General features: G+C 39.3%; 1 protein-coding gene across 1 annotated transcript; it reads left to right on the plus strand.

Moving 5' to 3' along the window:
* Positions 1-796: 796 nt before the first annotated feature.
* On the plus strand, positions 797-19,314 carry DAZL (deleted in azoospermia like). The gene is made up of 11 exons (XM_050891870.1): positions 797-927; positions 5,851-5,985; positions 6,251-6,342; positions 7,719-7,770; positions 11,340-11,406; positions 11,742-11,875; positions 13,275-13,352; positions 14,238-14,288; positions 16,664-16,768; positions 17,532-17,630; positions 18,402-19,314. Exons 1-11 carry the CDS (start codon positions 922-924, stop codon positions 18,453-18,455), a joined length of 873 nt encoding a protein of 290 aa, XP_050747827.1. The 5' UTR covers positions 797-921; the 3' UTR covers positions 18,456-19,314.
* The last annotated feature ends 1,763 nt before the right edge of the window (positions 19,315-21,077 follow it).

The raw sequence follows: 21,077 nt of genomic DNA on the forward strand, positions 1-21,077 counted from the left end.
CTTTGCCAGTAAAAAAACCACATGAAACAAAAAACTCACTAAGCTAGCCCAGTCAGAGGTTGGGTTTATATTGGTGAGCCATCCGTAATTTTCCCCCTCCCTGAAAATTTCCAAAATCAGTATCTGTTCTAAACATTTGATACCAGTGGCAAACAACTATTTAAAACTAATTTCCAAAACCTAGTAGAAGCATCTTATTACTGTAGAACCAGAAGGGCTCCCAGAGTGGTTTCCTTCTAGAAAGGTCTTGGGTGACTGGTGAACAGACAGCAGGCTGGTTTTCAGTACAGGTAGTAAGAGATGTGATGGAAACACTTGCTCTAGAACAGCTATATAACATTGGTTCATGAAAACATTGACGAAAAAGCTTCGACTTTTGTCTCAAAGTGAGTGAAAGCCTCTTCAACAATACACCACTCTCAAACCTCAACAAACCAAGTGCTAGTTCTTGTAAAAATGACAAGGGCGTGCTGCTACCACATGCAGTCAACAGCAACGTCCCGCTCAACAAGGCCACAAATAATAGTCCCACCTAATCTCCTAACAAAGAGAAAAGCCGCGGCACCCTTCACCCTTTCTCTACAGACACCCTCCTAAAACACAGACTACACAAGAGCTGACCCGTGAAAGGCGAGAGGGGGCGAGCCCCCAGAGAGCTCCTTAGACCGCGCTGGTGCCGGCTGTGAGAGGGCGGCGAGGGCGGGTGTGGCCTTTCCCCGCCCCTTCCCACTTGGGGCTACTTAAGGAGAAGAGCGGTAACCAAGAGGAGCTGCCTTTCTCCACCTTTAAAAAAAAAAAAAAGAAAAAGAAAAAAAAAAAAAGGACTGTCCTGTGTTTGTTTTCTCAGAAAAGTTCCTATTGTTTTTGTTTTAAAGGCCTCGTTTATTTTTAAGTGTGTGGGCGCTGCCTCAGCTTCTGTGAATGATGGTGAGTGGAAGAGGGGGGGCGAAAGGGGAGCCGTGGTCGGCACGGTGGGAAGTGGGGTGAAGGGGGTGCGCTTGAATGCTGAGCCGTGGGGCGGCTCTTTGCGGGGGGCTGTAGTGGCTTGGTCGGGTCCTGCCGCGGAGAGCGGAGGTGAGAGTTGACCATTAACTTTTTTTGCTTGTTCTTGGTGTAAGGAACTGGGATCCTCGCGGCTGCGGTAGTGTCGCCGTGTAACGCAGTGAGGGGTGGGCCGCTGCCTGGGCTGAACCCCTCAGGGTTACTGTCACTTTTAATACCTTGAAGGTTTTAAAGTCTTAAGAGGAGGTGAGGGATTAAGGTCAGGGAGGGAATACCCCAAGTAAAAAGCTTGGGGCTTGTGTGGGGGAAAGTGTTAGGGCTCGCAGCCGCCGGCGCCATGGTCTCGTGAGGACTTCGCGGCAGGAGGGGGCTTCACACCACGAGCGGCCATTTTGTGGCGCCCCTGCCACATGGCGCCGTGCCGCAGCGCCGGGCTCCTTTCTGCTCTGTGCATGGCCTGACCGGGCGCTCCTCCGCCTGCCCCGGCGGGCCGAGGCCGGGCAGGCGCCACGGCTGGGCGCGGGCGGCGCCGGTCGGCTCCGTCTCCGGCTTGCAGACCCATGCCCGCTTGCCGTTAGGGTCAGGTGGGAACCCTTGCCCCGGGCGTCGGGGGCTTTCAAACAGCTTCCATTGCCCTCAGAGGGGCGCCTCCGCTTTTGCCTTGCTCTCGCCCCCAGATCACTTGAGGAGCGTGAAACCCTCTTCCCCCTTGCCTCGTCTGGTAACGAGGCCGTTAGGCGAGGTGCGAAGCCCGCAGGACCGGGGGCGGCGGTTGGCGGCGGCACGAGCGGAGCGGCGGCCCCGCCGGCTCCGTAACGCGATCGCCTGAGGTTCCCCGTCTGGTTGTTTTTTTTGTTTGTTTTTTTGTTTGTTTTTTTCCCCCCGCCAGAGGAAACTGGCTTCGCGCAGTGCGTTGTGGGCTGCATGTGGTCGGTGGGGGAGTGGCTGCCTGAACTCGCACGTTGCTCCTTCAACGTGCAAGTGGCTGTTTCTCCTTCAGGAATTTTTTTAGTTGAAAAATGGAATTTTCGGCTGTAACCCAGACACTTCAACAACAACATAAGAGTAGGGTATTTTTTTCAAAAGTTAAGCCGTATTAGTCGCAGCCGTTAGCGTGGGAGCGTATTACAGTACTAGACTGATGGCTCCACCTGCTGCCTAGTGAAAAGACTACATTGTTCTCCCTGTGCCGGGAGCCATGTTCTTTCTTTAGGTAGTGTGCTGTCATGGTAACCGATTCCTGCGCACAGAAAGTCTGCACAGCAGGACATATATCAGGAGTTTTAAATGTTTAAGAAAAAAAATGTTTAATACTTATTTTAAACAACGACTGTGTGAGGTCAGGGAGAGACGGGGAGAAGCCTAAGAAATCAAGGGCTTGTACTTCTGTGGCCGAAAGAAGAGTGAAGGTTTTCCTCCCCTAGGTGTGCATACGACTGAGTGATGTTTGTAACCCACTTGAGTAGCTAGGTATTTCTGCCACCTGGCCCTAACGGTAGTCCTTTTCCACCTTTTTTTTGGTCAAAAGTCGAACTAGCCTCATGACTCCTGTAATGAAGAGGTTAATCCAGTTTCCTGGCATCAGCTTAAACTTGATGCTTGCTGGAATAATGCAAAGAGCAAGCTGATTAAATTTAGCATGTGATGAGAGAAAGGGAAAAAAGCTATTAATTTCAGTAAGCTGAAAAACTTTGAATAAGCCTTAAGTTTCCTGATGTCTAGAAATTTGATTTCAAAGGTACTACGTGAGACAGACAGACAAATCAACCCCACTTAGGGTATTTTTGAAGGGTTGGGTCACTTCAGCTGATGCTATAATTTCAGAGTAGCCAATTCATCAACTTCAGGATTTTCCAGATTTTGAAAACTTTAGGTGGCTTAGGCTTTGGACAGTGATTCAGCATCAGTGTGAGTTCTTTGCCTATACTGTCTGTGGCAGTACAGTTGTTTACATAATGCTACATTAGGTAGTAAAATAACAGTTACACCTTGTGCTGGTAAAATAACTTGGTTTTAGATAGGGCAGTACTTTGTTTGAATTGACAAAAGTTTTGCTTTGTAGTACTGAAGACTTGAAAAGTAACTTGGGAAGGAGGAGATTTTGTTTCCTGTCTTTGTGCTATAGGACTTTTACTACTGTACGTTTTTCAACAACAGCTCCTTTTCAAGTTCTAAAATGCGTGTATTAACAGATCTTAAAGCTTATTTTTGATGTTGACCAATTTGTCAGAATGCCTAAGTAGCCTGTTTAATTTCTCTTTTTAGATATTTAATGCTTTTACACATTAAATATCTGTATTTTCATTGAAAATTGTGTTCTGCATCATTAGTGTGAGAGATGAATGCTGCACTTCCATGGCAGCCAAGGCCATCTCTGACTTGCGTACCAGCAGTATCTGTATGCCTACCCATTTTCTTGTGCTGGTTCTGGCACTTGTTGGGTGCCTGTGCTGTGAGCTGTTTCCTGTTCTAGGTTGCCAGAGGATTTGCATAGCAAAGTGAATACTTCTCTTTTAGCCTGGTTCACTGAAACAGATCCAGAAAGAGAGAAGTAAAGCCAACAGTTAGGTCAGCTTAAGGTTGCTGTGGAGTTGCAGTCTCGGATGTCAGTTCAGACACCCTTTACCTGGGGAGGGGCAGCCAAAGAAGTGGTCTCCTCACCTCTTGCTTCGTTTTTTGCCCCTGTTGTGTTCTTACGCTACCACAAGTGTTTACGTAACTGCGGAATGAGCTTGAATGAGAAGTGGATGTGTCTGAAAAGTAGTACGAAATTTTTCTCCTGTGAAATGTAGGATTGATTTCCTTGCACAGTGATGTAAAGAACTGTTGTGGTACAATAGGAGGGAAAGGGGAGAGCTACCCTTTTTCTGTTTACAGCAGAAATGTTCTATTACAAAATCTTTATTACCATGGAAGTTGTGGCCTCTAGCTTCATTGGAGGGTAGAGGGAGTTCTTGGAGCATAAAGGGAAAGGATTGACTTGTCACTTTTATTGAGAATTTGCAGTAGGAAGCATAGTTGGTGAGTAAATTGAGCATAGGCAACAGTATCTGGTGTGATGGAACCAGATTCTGTCTAAGGTATGGCTTCGTGAAACCGTTTTGAACTGAATCGATGGCTTAGTGCTTCTCAGAAGAAGAGGCTAAGCCGCCTCCATCTCCATTTCCTTTTCTGCATCCACTGATCCTGAGGTGGGACTGATGCTTGTCTGGTAGCATAGTAAGCTGATTCAGTTCTCTACAATAGCAGAATACTAATTGGGTGAAAAACTGCTCACTTTATGTTAATCTTCCTGCCAAATTTGTTGAGCCAGCTTAATTTGAACTGACAAGTGTTACAGCTTGTGCAGAGGAGGTGCAGGAAAAGAGACAGGGCAAACCCTCTCTGGCTTTTAGTAATGGTGTGTTGTTAATTTGGTTCAGTCACCCTGAAATCATATTTGGAGGGCTGAATTCTAGTTTTGGCTTTGTTTAATTGCTGGGCAAATCATGTGCCACATGTATAGGTTGGTTCTTATGATTTTTCTCATTCCCTTACTGGTTGCCCAGTTTGAGTACTTGTCACTCACAGCTGCAGTTTAAATGTGCATTAAACATGAAAATTATTATTGAAAAATTGGATGCTACCTATTGCAAATTCTTAGGTTTCAAAAGACCAGATAACTTAGATAATCAAAGAAAGTCTGGAATATCTGAAGTAGGGATAATGCCACACCAGTTGAATTGTAAGGAAAAGCTTATTAACCTTTCAAAGTACATTAATACAGAGGAGCGAGTAACACTCAACTGGTCAGAGTAGTTTATGTTCTTACCAGCCAGGCAAAGCATGGCACATAGCTAAAACCATTCAGGAGAGTAGACAACAAGAAGGGCTGGAGCTTGTGGTGCCCGTGGTGCTTATGTTGTATTTTAGTTCTTGTAAATACGTCTGTAAAACACACTTCAAACCTTGCCCAGAATCTTTGCTAGCATCAGTAACAAGAAATGGAATTGCATGTGGTCTGTTCATCTGAACAAAATACTGAATTACTGCTTAGGGAGCATTGTACCTTGCTCTGGACTGAATGAATCCATAGCTCCTAGGTTGTGACAAAATGCTTTAGGACCAAAAGGGTGCATCTGAAGCCTGGGTGTGCAAAGCACATCATGACTGTAGTTGCTCTATAATCATAACATTCTTTGCAGTTCTTCTGTACATGCAGTGCATACTTAAGACCCTGCTTTGGTGCAGACAACTCAAACAAGTTTGTAGTCATTCATATTCCTGTTGTAGTTAAAATGACAAAATCTTTTTTTCTGAGAAAATAGTGTGAATATTCCATCAAGGTCTGATTTCCCTTCTTACAGCTAACTTGTAGTATAGCCCTGTTACCTGTGCTCTAAGGCTGTTTTTAAGCTTACATCTCAAGTATTTAAAGCTTTTGATTAGGAAGATGTTGGAGTTTGTTCTGTTGGATAATCACTTTACAGTAAATTGTATCTTTAAAGAATTTAATTTCTTGCTTACATCTGAAAGGAATTTGGTAAAGTTCTGAAATGAATTATTTTGGTGTTCTCACTGTGTGTCTGGTAGTAGCAACACTAGTTGTGAAGCTTCATATAGTTAGACGGGGCTACTTAAAGTAGCCTAAGTTAGGTCTAGATTTAAATTTCTAAAGCTTTTTGGAATAATTACGTCAGCTTTTTTCCAATGAGTGGTCTATTTGCAGCAAGTACTTTAGGGAATTGGAAAGGTGCTATTGAAATTCATTGTCCCATCCTATATCTATAGGAAGATGCAGGCATTCTAGTGTCTTGAAGTGTGCTATAATAATTAATTGAAATATGTATTTCTGTTTAAATTTTTCAGTCTGCAAACGTGGAGGCCCAGTGTGCAGGTGTCTTGGAGGATAATACCCGTTTTTCAACAACCAGTCAAGGATATGTTTTACCAGAAGGAAAAATCATGCCAAACACAGTCTTTGTTGGTGGAATTGATATAAGGGTATTAATATACTTTTAATTGTTTAAGATAGGTATAGGGCACTTCAGTGGGAAGGAAACAGGAATTTAACTCCTGGGGGTTTTTTTAATGTGTGTCTGTACCAATCTTAAGGTATTGCAGTGTCATGAGAGAATTTTGGAACAGATGAGTAACTTTAGTTCTTAACGGTACTAGAAGATGGATTTAGAAAATGGTACTGGCTGCTTTAAATCAGTTCTAAACAGTTGAAAGTGTTTCAAGAAGTTTAAGACTTTGTTTCTTTTAGATGAATGAAGCAGAAATTCGGAGTTTCTTTGAACGATATGGTACTGTGAAAGAGGTGAAAATAATCACCGACAGAACTGGTGTTTCCAAAGGGTGAGTAGAACATGAATAGTTGTTTTAAGTTGCTGCTTATGTGGACATAATTCTGTCATAGATAATATGATCAGCTACTTAGCAACGCACTTGACACGCTTAAGCCTTAACACTAGCTGCAGTTTTATGTTGTGGTGAATTAACACTGTGAAACCTGTGAATCTAGATTGCCCCTAAATGCGCTGTATGATCTTATAAAGAATAGCCTAATTTTTCTGACTTCAGTCTATCTGTTCAGGGAAAAGAAGGTTATTGTCACATAACCAGTGGAAACAAAGCTTGAAAGTTGTGTGATGCTTATGCAGACAGTTCTTTCGTAGGACTCTTCTGATGGCTAGGGTAGTTAACAGTCTGGAGAGAGTTCAGGATGGTTAGGAGAAGGGGTAGATGGTTTATTCAGGGCAATGGGAGTGCATGCTTCTGGCACTCAGGGATAAGTTACAGAGAAAACCAAACTCGTTTGGGTGAAGAGTGAAACTAAGTGAACAAAGTTGAAGCAAGGGAAATTCCCATTGGATATATAGAAAAATTCAGAATTGTCTGGTGAAACACTTAAATAAGGATGTGTAGGACCTTAGCCTGTTGAGTTCTGGGGAAGATATCCCAGTTTTGAAGTTACCCCTGCTTTAAGAAGGAGTCTTCACCCTCTGGAGGTCCCTTCCAGCCCGATTTTTTTCTGAGATTCTTTGAGCAGATCCTAAAAAGTCACGGGTTTTTTAGGCATATGTAGTAATATATGAGCTGGAAATCTGTTTCATTTCCTTGTATCCCTTGCTAGTCTTCATGGTGAATTCTGATGCACAATTAGCCAGTGTATGTTTTGAGTATTGATAATGAATTGGCATACTCCATTGATTGACACAACTGTTCCTATAATGCTCTGAAATTATCTTCATTTTATAGACTAGATAAACAAGGGGGACAGTGAAATAAATTGAAAAACCCCTTCAAGGATAATTTCCCCCACTGGTGTCACTGTTCCTGTAATGCCTGCTTTCATCCAAACCTCTGCAGTAAATACAAAATTTGATGATAATTCAGATCTTAATACTTAAAAGGTTTTTTACTTTCTGAGTTAGTAATACCAACAATAGTGCTCATTTTGTGTAGCTGAAATGGAAGAATAGCCCTTACATCTATTTCGTATTATTCTAGAATCTGGCATTCAATTCCTTTCGTCTGGCCCAGTAGTATATGCTGCTAGTTAGCAGTAAATACATTTTCATGCTGAATTACAAACTAATGTCCTACTTGATACTTTTGGCATGCAATATAATTAATGTACCTGGCATATATGCTGTTAACTGGTCTTGTTCAAAATAATTTAGCTAACAAATCAAAGTCTGGTTATTGAATAACCTGTTTTTTCTTTTCAGGTATGGATTTGTATCTTTCCTGGACAACGTGGATGTTCAAAAAATAGTAGAAGTAAGCTCTTTGTCTAAATTATATGAAGAAGTTGATATATGAAGGCTGGAGACATGTTCAGGGGAAACCAAGTCATGTACCCTGTAGAGTGAATTAGGACAACAAAAGTCTAGGGCTGCCCAGAAAGTAAACTTGCTAAAACCTCTACTGGTGGTAGAATCTTTGTATATTTACTTGAGTAAGAAACAAAATTAGTTTTAACCTTGGTGTGCTTGAATGTCTCATGTCATTGTATTTCTGGTCGTTCTCATTCATTCGTGTGCTTGAAAGCCTCATGTGTTCTTGCCTGCCTGCTTTCTGTTTTGGATAATTGTCATAGAACCCTTATGCTTATGGCAGATACACGGACCTGTCAGCATTATTACTGGGAATAACAGTAACATAAAAGACAACATTAGTTTTTTACTGAAGTCTCAGCAGTCGAAGTATGTGTTTCTCTCTTGCAGTATTTGTGCATTTGGATGTTACACAGAGCGCAAGTATTTTTTTAAGCCTCCTTGACTATAAGATGCAACTGTTCATGTCATATGGTTTTCCTGTAGTTCACACAGGAGATAAAGGGGTAGAACTTACAGCTTCTGCTCTTAGAGTTCAGTATCGGAGAAATTTTAAATCTCAATGCTTACAACCAAATCTGTTATTTGGTTCTGATGAGCTTCAGCAGGTCACAAACCACTGACAAAACTTCTTGTTTTCCTTCTTTCTCCCAAAACTGAGTGCAATAACTGAAAATAACATGTATTGAAATATTTTCCTCTCTGAAGTCTTTGCCTCAGAAAACTCCCACGTCTCTGGATGAACAGTCTCCCATTTGCTTCTGAAGCTCTCGGATAGGGAAGTAGGTCTGAAAGACAAATCCAGATAAATGTGCCAGGCACAAATTTAGTGTTCTGTGATACGTTCAGATGTGTTTACTGGCTGTCCAGCTCCTTAAGGGAGAAGAGAACATGTGTGAACAAAGTGGAGAGTGGTGAAACTCCAGCAGGAGATCCTTGATTATCACCAAAAGACTTGAAAAGCTTGCTGTTCTTTAACTCTTCATGGTGTACTGACAAAAATACTGCTGTAATGAGCAACAGACTTTATCTGAGAGTACTTTTTTTTTTACCATGGGTTACATTTATTGTACTAGATCAGTGTGGAATGCTTGCTCTGAGGCAACAATCTCTGTAGAGACCTCTTCAGAATTGTCATTTGAGCCATGTACACTGCTGACTTTCTGTGTGGATTTATCAAAACTAAAAGCCCTCAGTGTATCTCTGTTAATATAGTACTGACTGATGTGACTTTGTATACCAGAGATCTGGGAAGACCCAGAGGTATATGGCAGATTTTCTCTTCAGTGCAAATTTCAGGTATACAGGCAATACAAATTACTGCCTTACCAGGAAGAAGCACATCCAGACAGAAAACATCTTACGAAGCTGCTGGCTTCTGGAGGGGATGGAAAAAGGGAAGGAATCTGCATTTTAGAGCTCGAGTCATAAGCAGAGATCACCTCACTAAACCATTTCAGGCATTATCTGTACTGAGTGGTTGCAATGTTTTATGTAAATGAACAAGATAGAGCCTCTCCATGGTTAGAATCACTCTAGATGCCTGTGTTTATCTGCTTAGCTCTGTAGCTTTGTGCAACATGAAAGTATTTTTCTTCTGATTTAGGTCTGATTACATTTGTAACTGCACTTTGGTCCAGAGTGAGTCTGTTTGCAGTTCAGAACAGAAAGCTACCTTCTGCTTTGAGGGGAGGCGGGTCTTTTAAGAGCTCTTTTTGCTCAGGTGGAAAAGGTGGTTGCATGGTTCTGGGCACAACAGGATTGCAGGATCAATTAAAAAAAAAAACCAAACACTGTCAAACTGGTCAGGGTATTTCACTTTTTTCCACCCCCATGTCTTTCTTTATTCTATTTTTATCAGTATGAGAAGATGATCAAATAAGACACTTCTTAATATCACTATTAGTCTGCTTATTTTACTTATTTTTACAATCGACAATAAAGTTGCTGTTATCTGTTAAAGCACTTTCTTTAGCAGAAATGGGAGAAAAAGCATAGCGAGGTGTCTGTTAAAATTGCAAACTGCATGTTTTCTTCTGAAGCAGGCAGGTCCTTAGTGTTGCATGAGATAGAGAATCTAGATAGACTATGGATCTGCATCTAATATGGATTTTAATACGTGGTACTAAATTTGTGTTAATTGGGTTAAACCAAAAATCTTTCACTTCAAATGCTTTACACATCAGTAAACCTCAGTGTAGCGCTCTGAACTGTAACAGAGTGCCTATTTCAGGTAGCATCATGTGTGCTATGCACATCTTCATAGGTAGATAAACATGTTTCTTGTCACCATCTTGGCAGAGAATGTGAGATCAAACCCAAAGGTGGATTCTCTTTTGGGAGTTTTGTGTGGAGAAGTTCCTGAGTACCTGAATAAACATCAGTCATTAAATGCATGTATTAAAGCAACTTTCTATACTCCAGACTTAAACTGTAATCTTGTAGAGAACAAAATCTTACAGGCTCTTTTCTACAGTCGGTCCAGATAGACCTTGAAGTGTAAGGATGTTGTGATGCCATTTCAGCCTACATCCATTGGTGAATGTTCTTCTAGTTTTCAAACTAAGCAGTTTCACTGAAGAACACAGAATTGAACTTCTGCAGGGAGGGAGGGTGCTTGAAATTCTTCCTGTACTTTTGTTATGGCCCCAGATACTGTGCTGGCAAAGCAGTTGCCAGTCATTGATCATTGAAGGTCTGAAATCCTGCCTTTTGTGTGTACTAGCATTTCGGCAGAACTTGCAGAATGAGAAGTTACATGTGTCTTGGGCGTTTGCTGACTACTGAGGAGTGCTTACAGTCCTGTTTTGCAAGTCTTTCAGATGCTTGTATTCCTGGGTTTGGGTATTTGAGGAACATGTGAACCATATTTCAGTTTCACTCTTTCTTGGTTAGTCTGTGTCCTGCATAGATGCTTTGGCCAAAAAAGTTGTGAATATCAGCATGTTTGTTGGATGTTCTGAAGGAATGCATGTGAAAATTTCTCTAGAGAGAATACAGTAACATGCAGGTAAACAGTAGTGCTTAGACAGCCTTCCATTTCCTTTAATATTAGGTGGACAGCTTCTAACATGTTACGTGAAGCCTGTTAGGAAGTTTGTGGGAAGGAAGGTAAGTGGTGATATAGATAGGGTTTCAAGCAAACCTAGACTATAGTCACTCTACATTAATATCCTTACTGAGGCAAGAATAGTTCGAATCTGTGTGTGTAAAACCAGAAGGCTGATGGTCGCTAATATGTAGCTGCAAACTACTAGTAGTGCACGTTGCTATTAAGGCAAGTGATATGTAATAGGTTTGGAGAGTTGGTGAGTAGGCAAATGGGTGTGCTGAGAACATTGCAGGAAATGAAAGGTAAAAGGCATAAGGTGTTGAGGTGGAGAAGCGAATGGAGGCTGTTGAGCCTGTGTGTGAGTTGATACTGTGGTATAGAAGCAGAGTACAGTCTCTTCAAAATCAAACAAACCACCCACCTCACTGATTCCCCAGCTTACAGAATAACCTGTCTTTCAGTCACAAATCAACTTCCATGGCAAAAAGCTGAAGCTGGGGCCAGCAATTAGAAAGCAACAAAACCTGTGTAAGTATATATAAACAAATTTGTTCATATGATAAGTATATATTAAAAATTTTTGGGTCTTTTGTAATTCTACATTAACATCCTTGCAGATCCTTTTTATCTGATGTAATATGTATATTACAATTAAAGTTCAGTTCTGAATTTTATGACCTCACTACTTGTGCGATGTTGTACAGTTTTGGTAATAAAACTCAAGTTGGTAGCACAATACAGTTAATGTTGAGTTAAATTTAAGAGTCAAAACACTGAAGTGTTTTTGCAGCTTGAATTCAGATTACTAATGAAATACATGTGAAAATGTCTTAATACTTTATTTTTCTTTGCTTTAAAACAAGGTTCTTATGTGCATCCCAGACCATTAGTCTTCAATCCTCCTGTACCACAGTTCCATAGTGTATGGGGTAATCAAAATACAGAGACGTACATGCAGCCTCCAGCTGTAATGAGCCCAGTAACGCAGTATGTTCAGGTAAGGCTGTTCATGCCACTGATTTTGAATCATAATTGAATATTTTTGAAGGTGCAAGTGCATAAAACTTCAGGAATATGTGTTGAGATTCCAATCATATCTTATTCACTTTTCATATTACTTATCCCAATAAGAAGCGCCCAACTTCAGACCGCTTTAAAAGAATGCAAACAACCTTGAAAAACTTACTCAGTGATGTGATCTCTTCATAAAACAGAAGACAGGGAGATGCTTTTGAGAATGAGAAAACTGTTGAAGGTGGAGCTAAGATTTAATTATTTAACAGTTCTTAAGTGATCTTGTTACTTGTCACAGATGCACTTCACAAATCAAGTACATCCAGGTACTTAATGTGCTGCTGCCCTGCCTCAGAATAAACCACAAACTTTAAAATATATTTTTTTAAACAAGTATGGAACCAGAAGTTGGCTGTGGTATTTTTTTTTTTTAATCCTAGCTGAACAAATTCTTGTTTCTGAACTGCTGTTGTGTCTTTAAGAACACTGTGTTATGGCATCTGCTGTTAACAGCTGTGACCAGTACAGTATGCTTACAGGACATCACTTTATTGGTACTTCAGATAAGCATTCTTACTGAGGTGTAGGCAGAGTACTTCTGGCCTTGTTATGGGTCCTGTACTATGAATAGAAGGCTTTCCAGATTATGGTCTCTTCCTGTAATAATCTTATATGATATGGCAATACAACAGGGCAATATTAATTGCAAACTGATTCTGTTTTGTATATTTTCTTAAGCGAATGAAGGTGAGCAAACTGCAGTGACTCTCAGAAATATTTTTTTTCTAAGGCAGAGAGCTTGATAGTAGTACTCTTGCTGATTTTAAGTTTCTTGGGAGAGTGAAATAGTGTAGGAGGAGCTAATTCTCTTAAATGCTGGAACATGCCTTTAACTATTCTCTAAAGAAGCTGAGAAGGTTCCAGGTTAACATTGTGTCAAAATACTCGCAGTGAAGAAATGTTGGGAAATTGTCTGAATTGTAATACTTGGCTTGCCTTTGGCTCCAAGAAACTGATCTTCAGGCTGTAGTCCATTATTTCATGGTAGTTGGTCTGTTTCAGGTCTACTTTAGAAAGTTTATGGGATGAGTTGTACTTCTGAAATGACTTAAAAGATCAGCTGCAAGCAGATGTGGGATTTTTAGGTATGTAATACACTTTAGAATCCCACTTTCTAGAGATCTTTAGTGCCTGAAGTGCTGAAGCCCCATGAGAAATCTGTAAGGGTTGCTTTTAAATAATGAAGCTAATCTGAAACAGGAATGGAAGTAACAATGTGACTACATACTTCTAAAAATGTGCTCCTGGCTTTATAAATACCTTTACAAATATACTTTTACTTTGCTTCAAACTTGCATTTTTAAAAAAAGCTTTATTTGCAGACGTATCCATACAGTTCACCAGCTTTACTGATACAGCAGCAGGTTCCTGTAGGATATCAGCCAGCCTACAACTATCAGGTGTGTAATTCTTTAGTAGCAGCAGAAAGGCTGTTTGATACCTGACAAAACTTGAATGGAATGAATGGTGTTAACTGGAGTCTGATCTTTCTGTGTTTCTCTTTCTGTGAATTCTATTTCCCTTCAGCTCCTGCTTCACAGAAATTAAAAGTAAAAAAAAAATTACTGACATTTTTACTCTAATGCAGTGAAAACTATTGAATAACTTAGCATACTCTTTCATAGTTTGATTTTTTTTTTCCCTTAAATACGCAATGATAAAACAACTTCCAAATTAGCAAAAAGAACATAGATCAGTAGTACTTTTTCTTGTGGGAAGGAGCTTTGCATTTGTACATGCTATAGTGCGGGTAGCTGATGTTAGTTACTTAAAACAGTGTCACTGAGTCTTATCAGACTATATAAATGTGGGATGTATACAGAGAGGGGATGTGCTCTTGAGCTCAAAAAATGTCTAGGAGGGCACTTAGCTGATAGTCATTTTTGAATTCATAAGTGAAATGTGTGAGTAAGTCCTGTTACTGAAGCTAAACTAGAAGTAGTTTAGTAACTGGAAGTAACTAGAGGTTTGAGATGTTTTCAGTGTGGCTGCTATGATTCCCCTTATTTTCCTAATCTTTAGAAATCTTATTTCTTAAATTTTTTTTAAGACTTGCAATGAGAAGAGGAAGGAGGTAGTTGAATTTGTGGTAAGGATGACCTTGTGCTAAACACTACATATGGTACATGTGAAAAAGCTATCTTGCTGGACAGAAGACTGTAAACTACTGTTTAATGAAAAATCCAGACATGAAATGTTATAAATGGTGGCTCTTAAAGAGCAATTACTTGCCTGTGTTGGAAACGAATGAATAAAAGCTGGTTCTTGTCCAATTCTTGTTTAAGGTTCAACCACAATGGCTTGCTGGGGAGCAAAGAAATTATGTTATGCCTCCGGTAAGTCTACAGAGTTAAACTTCTGGAACTTTGTCATCTTGATTAGCACACTGTTTTGACAGCTTGATACTTTAAAAAAACAAACAAACTGTGGTTTGTTGACTGGATCTGTATGTAATCTGGTCTATACAAATCTGTAGCTGCTGACAGAGTAGGTAATTGTTTTAGATTTCTTACTGACGTGGTGCTTTTTTAGGAGCTGTCTGGCAGAACAGAACTACCTGTTTTATGGTGTTACTCCATATGTTCTGGTCACAGAATTCTGGAATTTTAACATGAACAGAATTGATTTTTCATGAAAAGTTGAAGGAAAACTAAGTGGTGACCTGATGCGCAATCCTGACTTATAAGATCTGTATAATATTACTGCTTATTGTTACAAATTTTTTTAAAATTTAAAAAGCCTCAAAATAATCTGCTCTGCAAATACTGATTTTTTTTTTTTTTTTTGGCTACTTTCAACAGCTTTTTAAAATGATTTGCCAGGCTGCTACAAACTGTAGATGGTACTGATGGCTTCTAAAAAATTACTTGCTTTCTGTGACTTCACACACGGGACATCCACAAGAGAGGAAAAAATACTGTGTATTTCTTTAACAGTGTTGGAACTTAAACTTAGGCGTTTTTATGTTCTTTGGGTATAATCTTGTATTTATTGAGTACAGTTTCTATTAAGTGTTTAAAAGCTGTAATACTTAATTTTCTTCTGAACAGTATTCGTTCAGGCTAATTCCCAGCAGATGTCTGTAGAATGTGTGGAAGATAAATGGGGGAAAAATTAAGAAAATGGAACTTTGTGCATATATATTGCTGCCTGCATGCATCTGACAACTGCCTCTGATCATATTAGAAGAATACTTTATTCCTGCTCACTTCCAATCATGTGTACTAAGCTTTGCTTTCAGTTTCTCGGCAGAGAAGCAGCCTTTTTCTTTTCATGGAAAGTGTGTATTCTGTTAGTGAGAATTACCTTTGCTTTAATGGGGACAGAAACAGACTCGAGTTCAGAAGTCACTGAAATACTGACTACCTTGTTGGCTTGAAATAACTTCTGTTGAATAACATCCATGAACATGATACAGCCGCAGTATATCACTTAACAATTAAATGGTAGCAAGCCAAAGTTTTTAGAGTAGGTGTGCGTGGTGGTTTTCATTAGACATTTTAAGCTTGATGATATGAGCAGACAGCTTCTCTAGAACTATCTCAGGCAACTTTAAGTATCGTTCTTTACAGACTTAAAAGAGGACAGGCACATAAGGAGATAGGAAACTTCATCCTTCAGTCTACTGCTTTATACCTACCTATTTGTTTGGTGGGTAATCACAATTTCCAGTGATAAATGGAATGCCACAGTTGTGATGAGGTCAGACATGATACTCCTTTTGATGGTTAGGGATGGTGCTCAGAAAGGAATCGTCTGCTAACACTGTAGGTTTCTGTTTCTCCCAATATCATCAGTTTGAAATTCAGTTTTGGTGTTCAGGGGCTTTTGGGAGTGTCACGTGGTACACCTTGTGGTTGCTGTGTATAATTGCAAATAACATCCTTAAGAATGATCTTGCAAGAAACTGAAAACTACTGTCAAGTTAAATCTGACTACTTTGGGAGGAAAAAAAACCATTTTACCCCTGAAAAGTGAGAATGTTTAACCCTGCCATTTAGATCTTGGTAAAATTGGCTGTAAAAGCTGCCAATCCTCTCTGGAAGCATCTGAAAGGATGTTTCTATAAAGAGTAACTGCTTTATCAGCCTCTTTGCTATTGTAATTAAACTCTGCAGTGGGTTGCCAGTTGCAACACTGCACTGTAAGCGGAGGGAAGCGAAGAGAGTTTTAAAAAAGCTGTAAAATGGCTTGTGCTTTTCTACATGTTTTTACATCTTGAAAAAAAATTTAGTTAGAAGCATGACAGAAGCTTCAAACAAGAAAGGACCTGTATGCAGAAAAGCAACTTCTTGGAAGGGCAGTGGTAGTAGATATTTTGCTTCCCCTTCTTTGATTTTTAGTGCTTAATCTCTTGAATTTACCTGCTGGTTGTCTCGAATTCTCAGTGAACACCTTCATTGCTCAGTATGGTTGAAGGCAAAACCCATAGATAGAGGAAGTAGGTTGAGGAGCTAACTCTCAAGAGTGACCACAGTGGGGAAAAAAGACATTTATTAGAATATATCCTTTTTGGAAGGAAGTAGAACTGTCTTAAAGATCAGGATACAGTATTTCCCCCCTCCACGAGTGGGGGAAATACTGTGAAGAATCAAAAGTGTGAAGATAAAGTTGGCATAGCTTATGGATAGATGAGGACCAATGACAACACAACTATGCATGTTTTCCCAGTGTTACTGAAACACTGCAATATTTAAAAAAAACTGTACAGGTTTATACTTCAGTAAGCTATCACTGCACTGAGGATCCAGAATTTATACAGACAGAATGTGCTGTTCCAGAGCCCGTGCAATCGTCTACGAACAGTCCACAAAAGGTAAGTGCTTTCTCAAAACTTTAATGTTTTTTGTCATAAATCCTATTCCCAGAAATTTGGACGTGAGGATTATGTGGCTTGGTGAAGAGGGCCTTTGACCAGTATCCTAGAAATTAAGGTTATAGTTGCCACTCTAGCCAGTTGCTCAATCCATTGTATCTGATTTCTGTGTACAACTTCAGAAGCCTCGCGTTTCCTTGAAGCTGTTGGTGCTTGTCTATAGTGCTGAGGGCTGTATAAAATGGGTGTTCTGCTTCATTAAGTGTAATAATGTTTTTAAGTGATAATGCTTTACTTGATCTGCTGAGAATTACACAGGAAATTGCAGGTCCTAAAAAAGCAGGTTAGGTAGCGCTGCCTGCTGTCTTATGCAGATTTATTTTAAGCTTCAAACATCTGAATTGGTAATGTTTTACTCCCTTCTTCACTTTCTTTTGTGGAAGGTGGCCCCAGTTTGGCCAACAGTTGGCTCTGAATTCAGTTTTCTAAAGGAGACTTCATTTGTCAGCTGTCAGCCTATTCCACAACTGAACTGGCATGTCACTGGTCGTAACTGTTATTTTGTAACATCTAGGGGTGATAATGAGTTACCAAGATTAAAAGATTTAAAAAAAAAAAAAGACATTCAGAGAGCTCAGGAAACATAAGGTAGTTGAGAGGAATCCTGAATGCAAAATAAACCCTGTGACACACCCACATTGCTAGTGGTGGGCTAACAAAGAAAATCAGTATTGTTGTAGATGCACCTATAACTGTATTTCAGAAGTCTGTGGACAGGAGCATACAAACAGTAGTATCCTGTCTGTTTAATCCTGAGAACCGTCTGAGGAACACCTTTGTATCACAAGAAGACTACTTTAAGGTATGTAGTGAAAGCAAAATTAAATCCCTAAAACACAACTGACCTTCAATTTGTTCACCTGCAAGATACCATAAAGATGAAGGGATTCATATCTGAAATGCCATTTGAATTTTTTTCTTGTACATGCTCTGAGATGTATGGGTTTGACTCTCAGTTGCTTAATGCTGGAAACAAGTGCTGAAATTGGATTCAGTGGATTTAATCAAGACTGCATAAAGAAATTGCTGAACAGTCAACTCACAGACACTTAGAGCATAGGACTGGCTAATGATTTCTCAATGACAAATTGCTGAAAGGGCAGTGGGTTACTCCCTAGTTTGGATAAGAGAATGTTGAGTTTGAGCCTTGATAGTCTTTACACCAGGTAAGTACCCACTGTGGATGGTGGCTCTTTATACTTCGTGTAAAATGTCTACGCTTTAACCAATAAACTGTAGTCCAGGTTGGTAGTTGGTAATCATATTTTTGCTCTATGTGTTCAGTCTTTGTAGAATTGCAGTTGGATTACATTCCAAGTGGTGCTTAATTTCTGTTGTTGTTATTAATCTTCTATTTAAAAGACTTTGCTGCTTTTTTTTTTTTTTAAAAGGACAGGCACGTGAACTAGGCACATGTCCTCTGAAGCAGGAATACAGAAGCTGTATATCAGTTTTGGAGGGGGGTGAATAGAGTACAGAATGTCTTGAGATACTTTTCATGAAATCTCAGTTGCTTTATTCTGATTATTATCTAGAAAATTTTTTTCCTGTCTTTTCTGCTATCCCATTCCAGGAGAGGAAGGCGCATCACTTCAGAAAAGGAAGAGCAGTACTCAAAAGTGTTTGATCAACAAAGACTTGAAAGTATCTAAATTCATTAACTTGATGTTACTACAGTTCAGTTTAGCAATATATGCAGAATAACCTTTTTCAGAAAGTTGCTTAAAGTTGAAGTTTGTGTTCCTGTTCTACCTATTTCAATGCAGTTGTTTTCGCTTGAGTAGTTTGAAGTTTAAAGTTGTAAGAGTTGACAAACTTCCAGGTTCTATTAATCGTTTGCATGCTTGCCCTGATAACTAACTGAAAAGTTAAAGAGTTTATGGGAAAAACACTTTTGGTTTGTTTGGTGCATGTGGATTTTCTTCTGAGCTTTAAGGTACAGTTTGCATGTTACACTTAGTTTTTCTTAAACCACAGTTTAAGTGACTAATAGTGACCAGTTACCTCTTGCAGTTTAAAAATGGAAGTAGTTATTTGCCCAAGAGGTTGTATTTTAAAACTGAGCTCTTAATCAGTGGAACAGAAGACGTCAAGTTGTAACTCAACTGAAGCCCTTTAAGTCCTGGTTGTCTTTAGACTACCTAATCAATGTGGTTATGTTCATTAATGACAGTTTATGTACCTGCAGTCTTTTGAGCATCACTATTAGTTTTGGGAAAGTAATTAAGAGAATCCTAAAATTCCTGTATGTAACTTAAGATGCAAGAATGTAATTAGCTGTATTGGCTACTCAGAGTATGCTTTTTTTACTTGAAAAATTTTAGCAATACCTGTATGTTAAAATTGTGAGAAAATATTGCATTTAAAATATGCCTTTGTTACGTGATGCAAACTGTTAATCAAAGAATATCTGTAAGCCTATTTTAATAATTATGTAGATTTTAGTCCTGTATTTTGAAACAATTAAAAATAAATTTTTATTTTGACTTGGCTTCCCAAACTTCTAGTGACGTGCTAATGTAATGCTAGAGTTAATTTTAAGCTACCTTGAGAAAGACACACCGCACAATAGAGATTTGTTGAAGCTATTGAGTATTTATTACCCTGTATGAGAATTCTAGTTACTACAAATTTGTAGCAACAAACTGCATTTTGTAGTAGTAATCAGCTGCAGTTTTGAAAGAGTAGAACTGAGAACTGTATTGAGTCTTGTATGTATGTTGAGTCCTAGTCTGCTTTTTTCTTCCTACTCTAACACCTCAATCTCTCCAGCCAAAAAAGGAAACTATGCCTCTCTTGTTGATGATGTATACATGAGTTTGAATAGGATTGCATGTTCTGCTTCAAATTTCCAGAAGATTTAGAAGTAGTAATGCCTAGGAAAAGACTTACCCAGAAGTTAGTGAAGTGTATACAAGGGAAGTGAATTGCTAGAGACCTGGACATTTAAGGGAATATGGCTGCAGCATGAAAAATGTCCAAGGACTGCTTCTCAGGAGTGTTCTGGATGGAAGTTTATTAATGAAGAAAGTGGGGGGAGGGGAATAAAATGATTCTAGGGTTTGGAGCCACTTTATGCAGAATTGTACCAATGTCCTGATAGCATAAATTGACCTGAAAAAGCAAAGCTTTTGACCTTCTCTCTGCTCAGACTGTTCCATGTCACTAAAGATAGTGTTAAGTGTTGCCATATCAATTTGCCATGTTTTTCTCAGACTACTGTTTTAAAGATAGTAGCTAGATTATACTTAACTTGTTACCAGCTTCTTTATAAGGTTTTTTAATCTTGCACAGTTAAACTCAATATTTAAAAAAAAAAAAGAATAAATCTGGAGTTTTCTGAATATCAGGACCCTTTCCTTTGCAACTTTAAGTACCTAAACAGCCTAGTCGGGCTGTTAAAGCTGTGATGTCAGTTTATTGATCAAGGTAATTGTTTCTTTGCAAATGCAGATTTCATTGTGGCTTAATGTTCTAGTTGGCTTGATTGCCCTGGGATGTACTTGAGGCTTTATGCTATAGCTATAAGAAAACACAAAGTGCCTAAATGTAGTTCTCATTGAAAAGTCTCAACACCAAAAGAAGAGATAAAACAGAACATATCTACATAAGAGTGCATATTTTATGTTTATTTGACCAAGTGTTACCGGTAGGACCATCTGGTGAGCGAGTTGATTGTTCAGTGTGTTTGAAATGCTGGTGCTAGATATGAACTGTTCTTACAAGCATGCTGAGAAGGCTTATCACAGTGAAATGCATAGCCCAGGCCTTATGAGTGCCATTTATTTTCTCTTCCATTAGATCATGTTGTGCTGGTTTAGTTAGCCATTTCTCACCCATAGGAAACTAATTTTTTTTAATTCCCATCTGGGAACTGTACATTTTGTGGCATATGCCAGTAAAAGTAACAAGTTATAACTAAGAACATGCATTTTTAATGTTCTTTGAAGTACCCTGTAAGCATAACACAAAAACAGTAGGTAAATCTCTTTTGTGTTGCATTCAGAAAGTTGAAACATCTGTTTAATATGACTGTAGCTAAAGGCATTTCCAAAATAGGTGCACAATTGGAGCTTCTTGGAAGTTTGAACCTCTTGTATTATCAAATCAAGTGGACCATGTTAATTGTGAACTAGTAGGCAGTAGTGAGTTCTCGTGGATCTCCCTTTGCTTGCACAGAGTACATACATTCTCTGTGGGACCCAAAAGCATGCAAGCCTCCTTTAAACAGTAAGACAGCTTTTTGTCA

This window comes from Gymnogyps californianus, chromosome 2, assembly GCF_018139145.2.
Source record: "Gymnogyps californianus isolate 813 chromosome 2, ASM1813914v2, whole genome shotgun sequence".
Classification (NCBI taxonomy): Eukaryota; Metazoa; Chordata; class Aves; order Accipitriformes; family Cathartidae; genus Gymnogyps; species Gymnogyps californianus.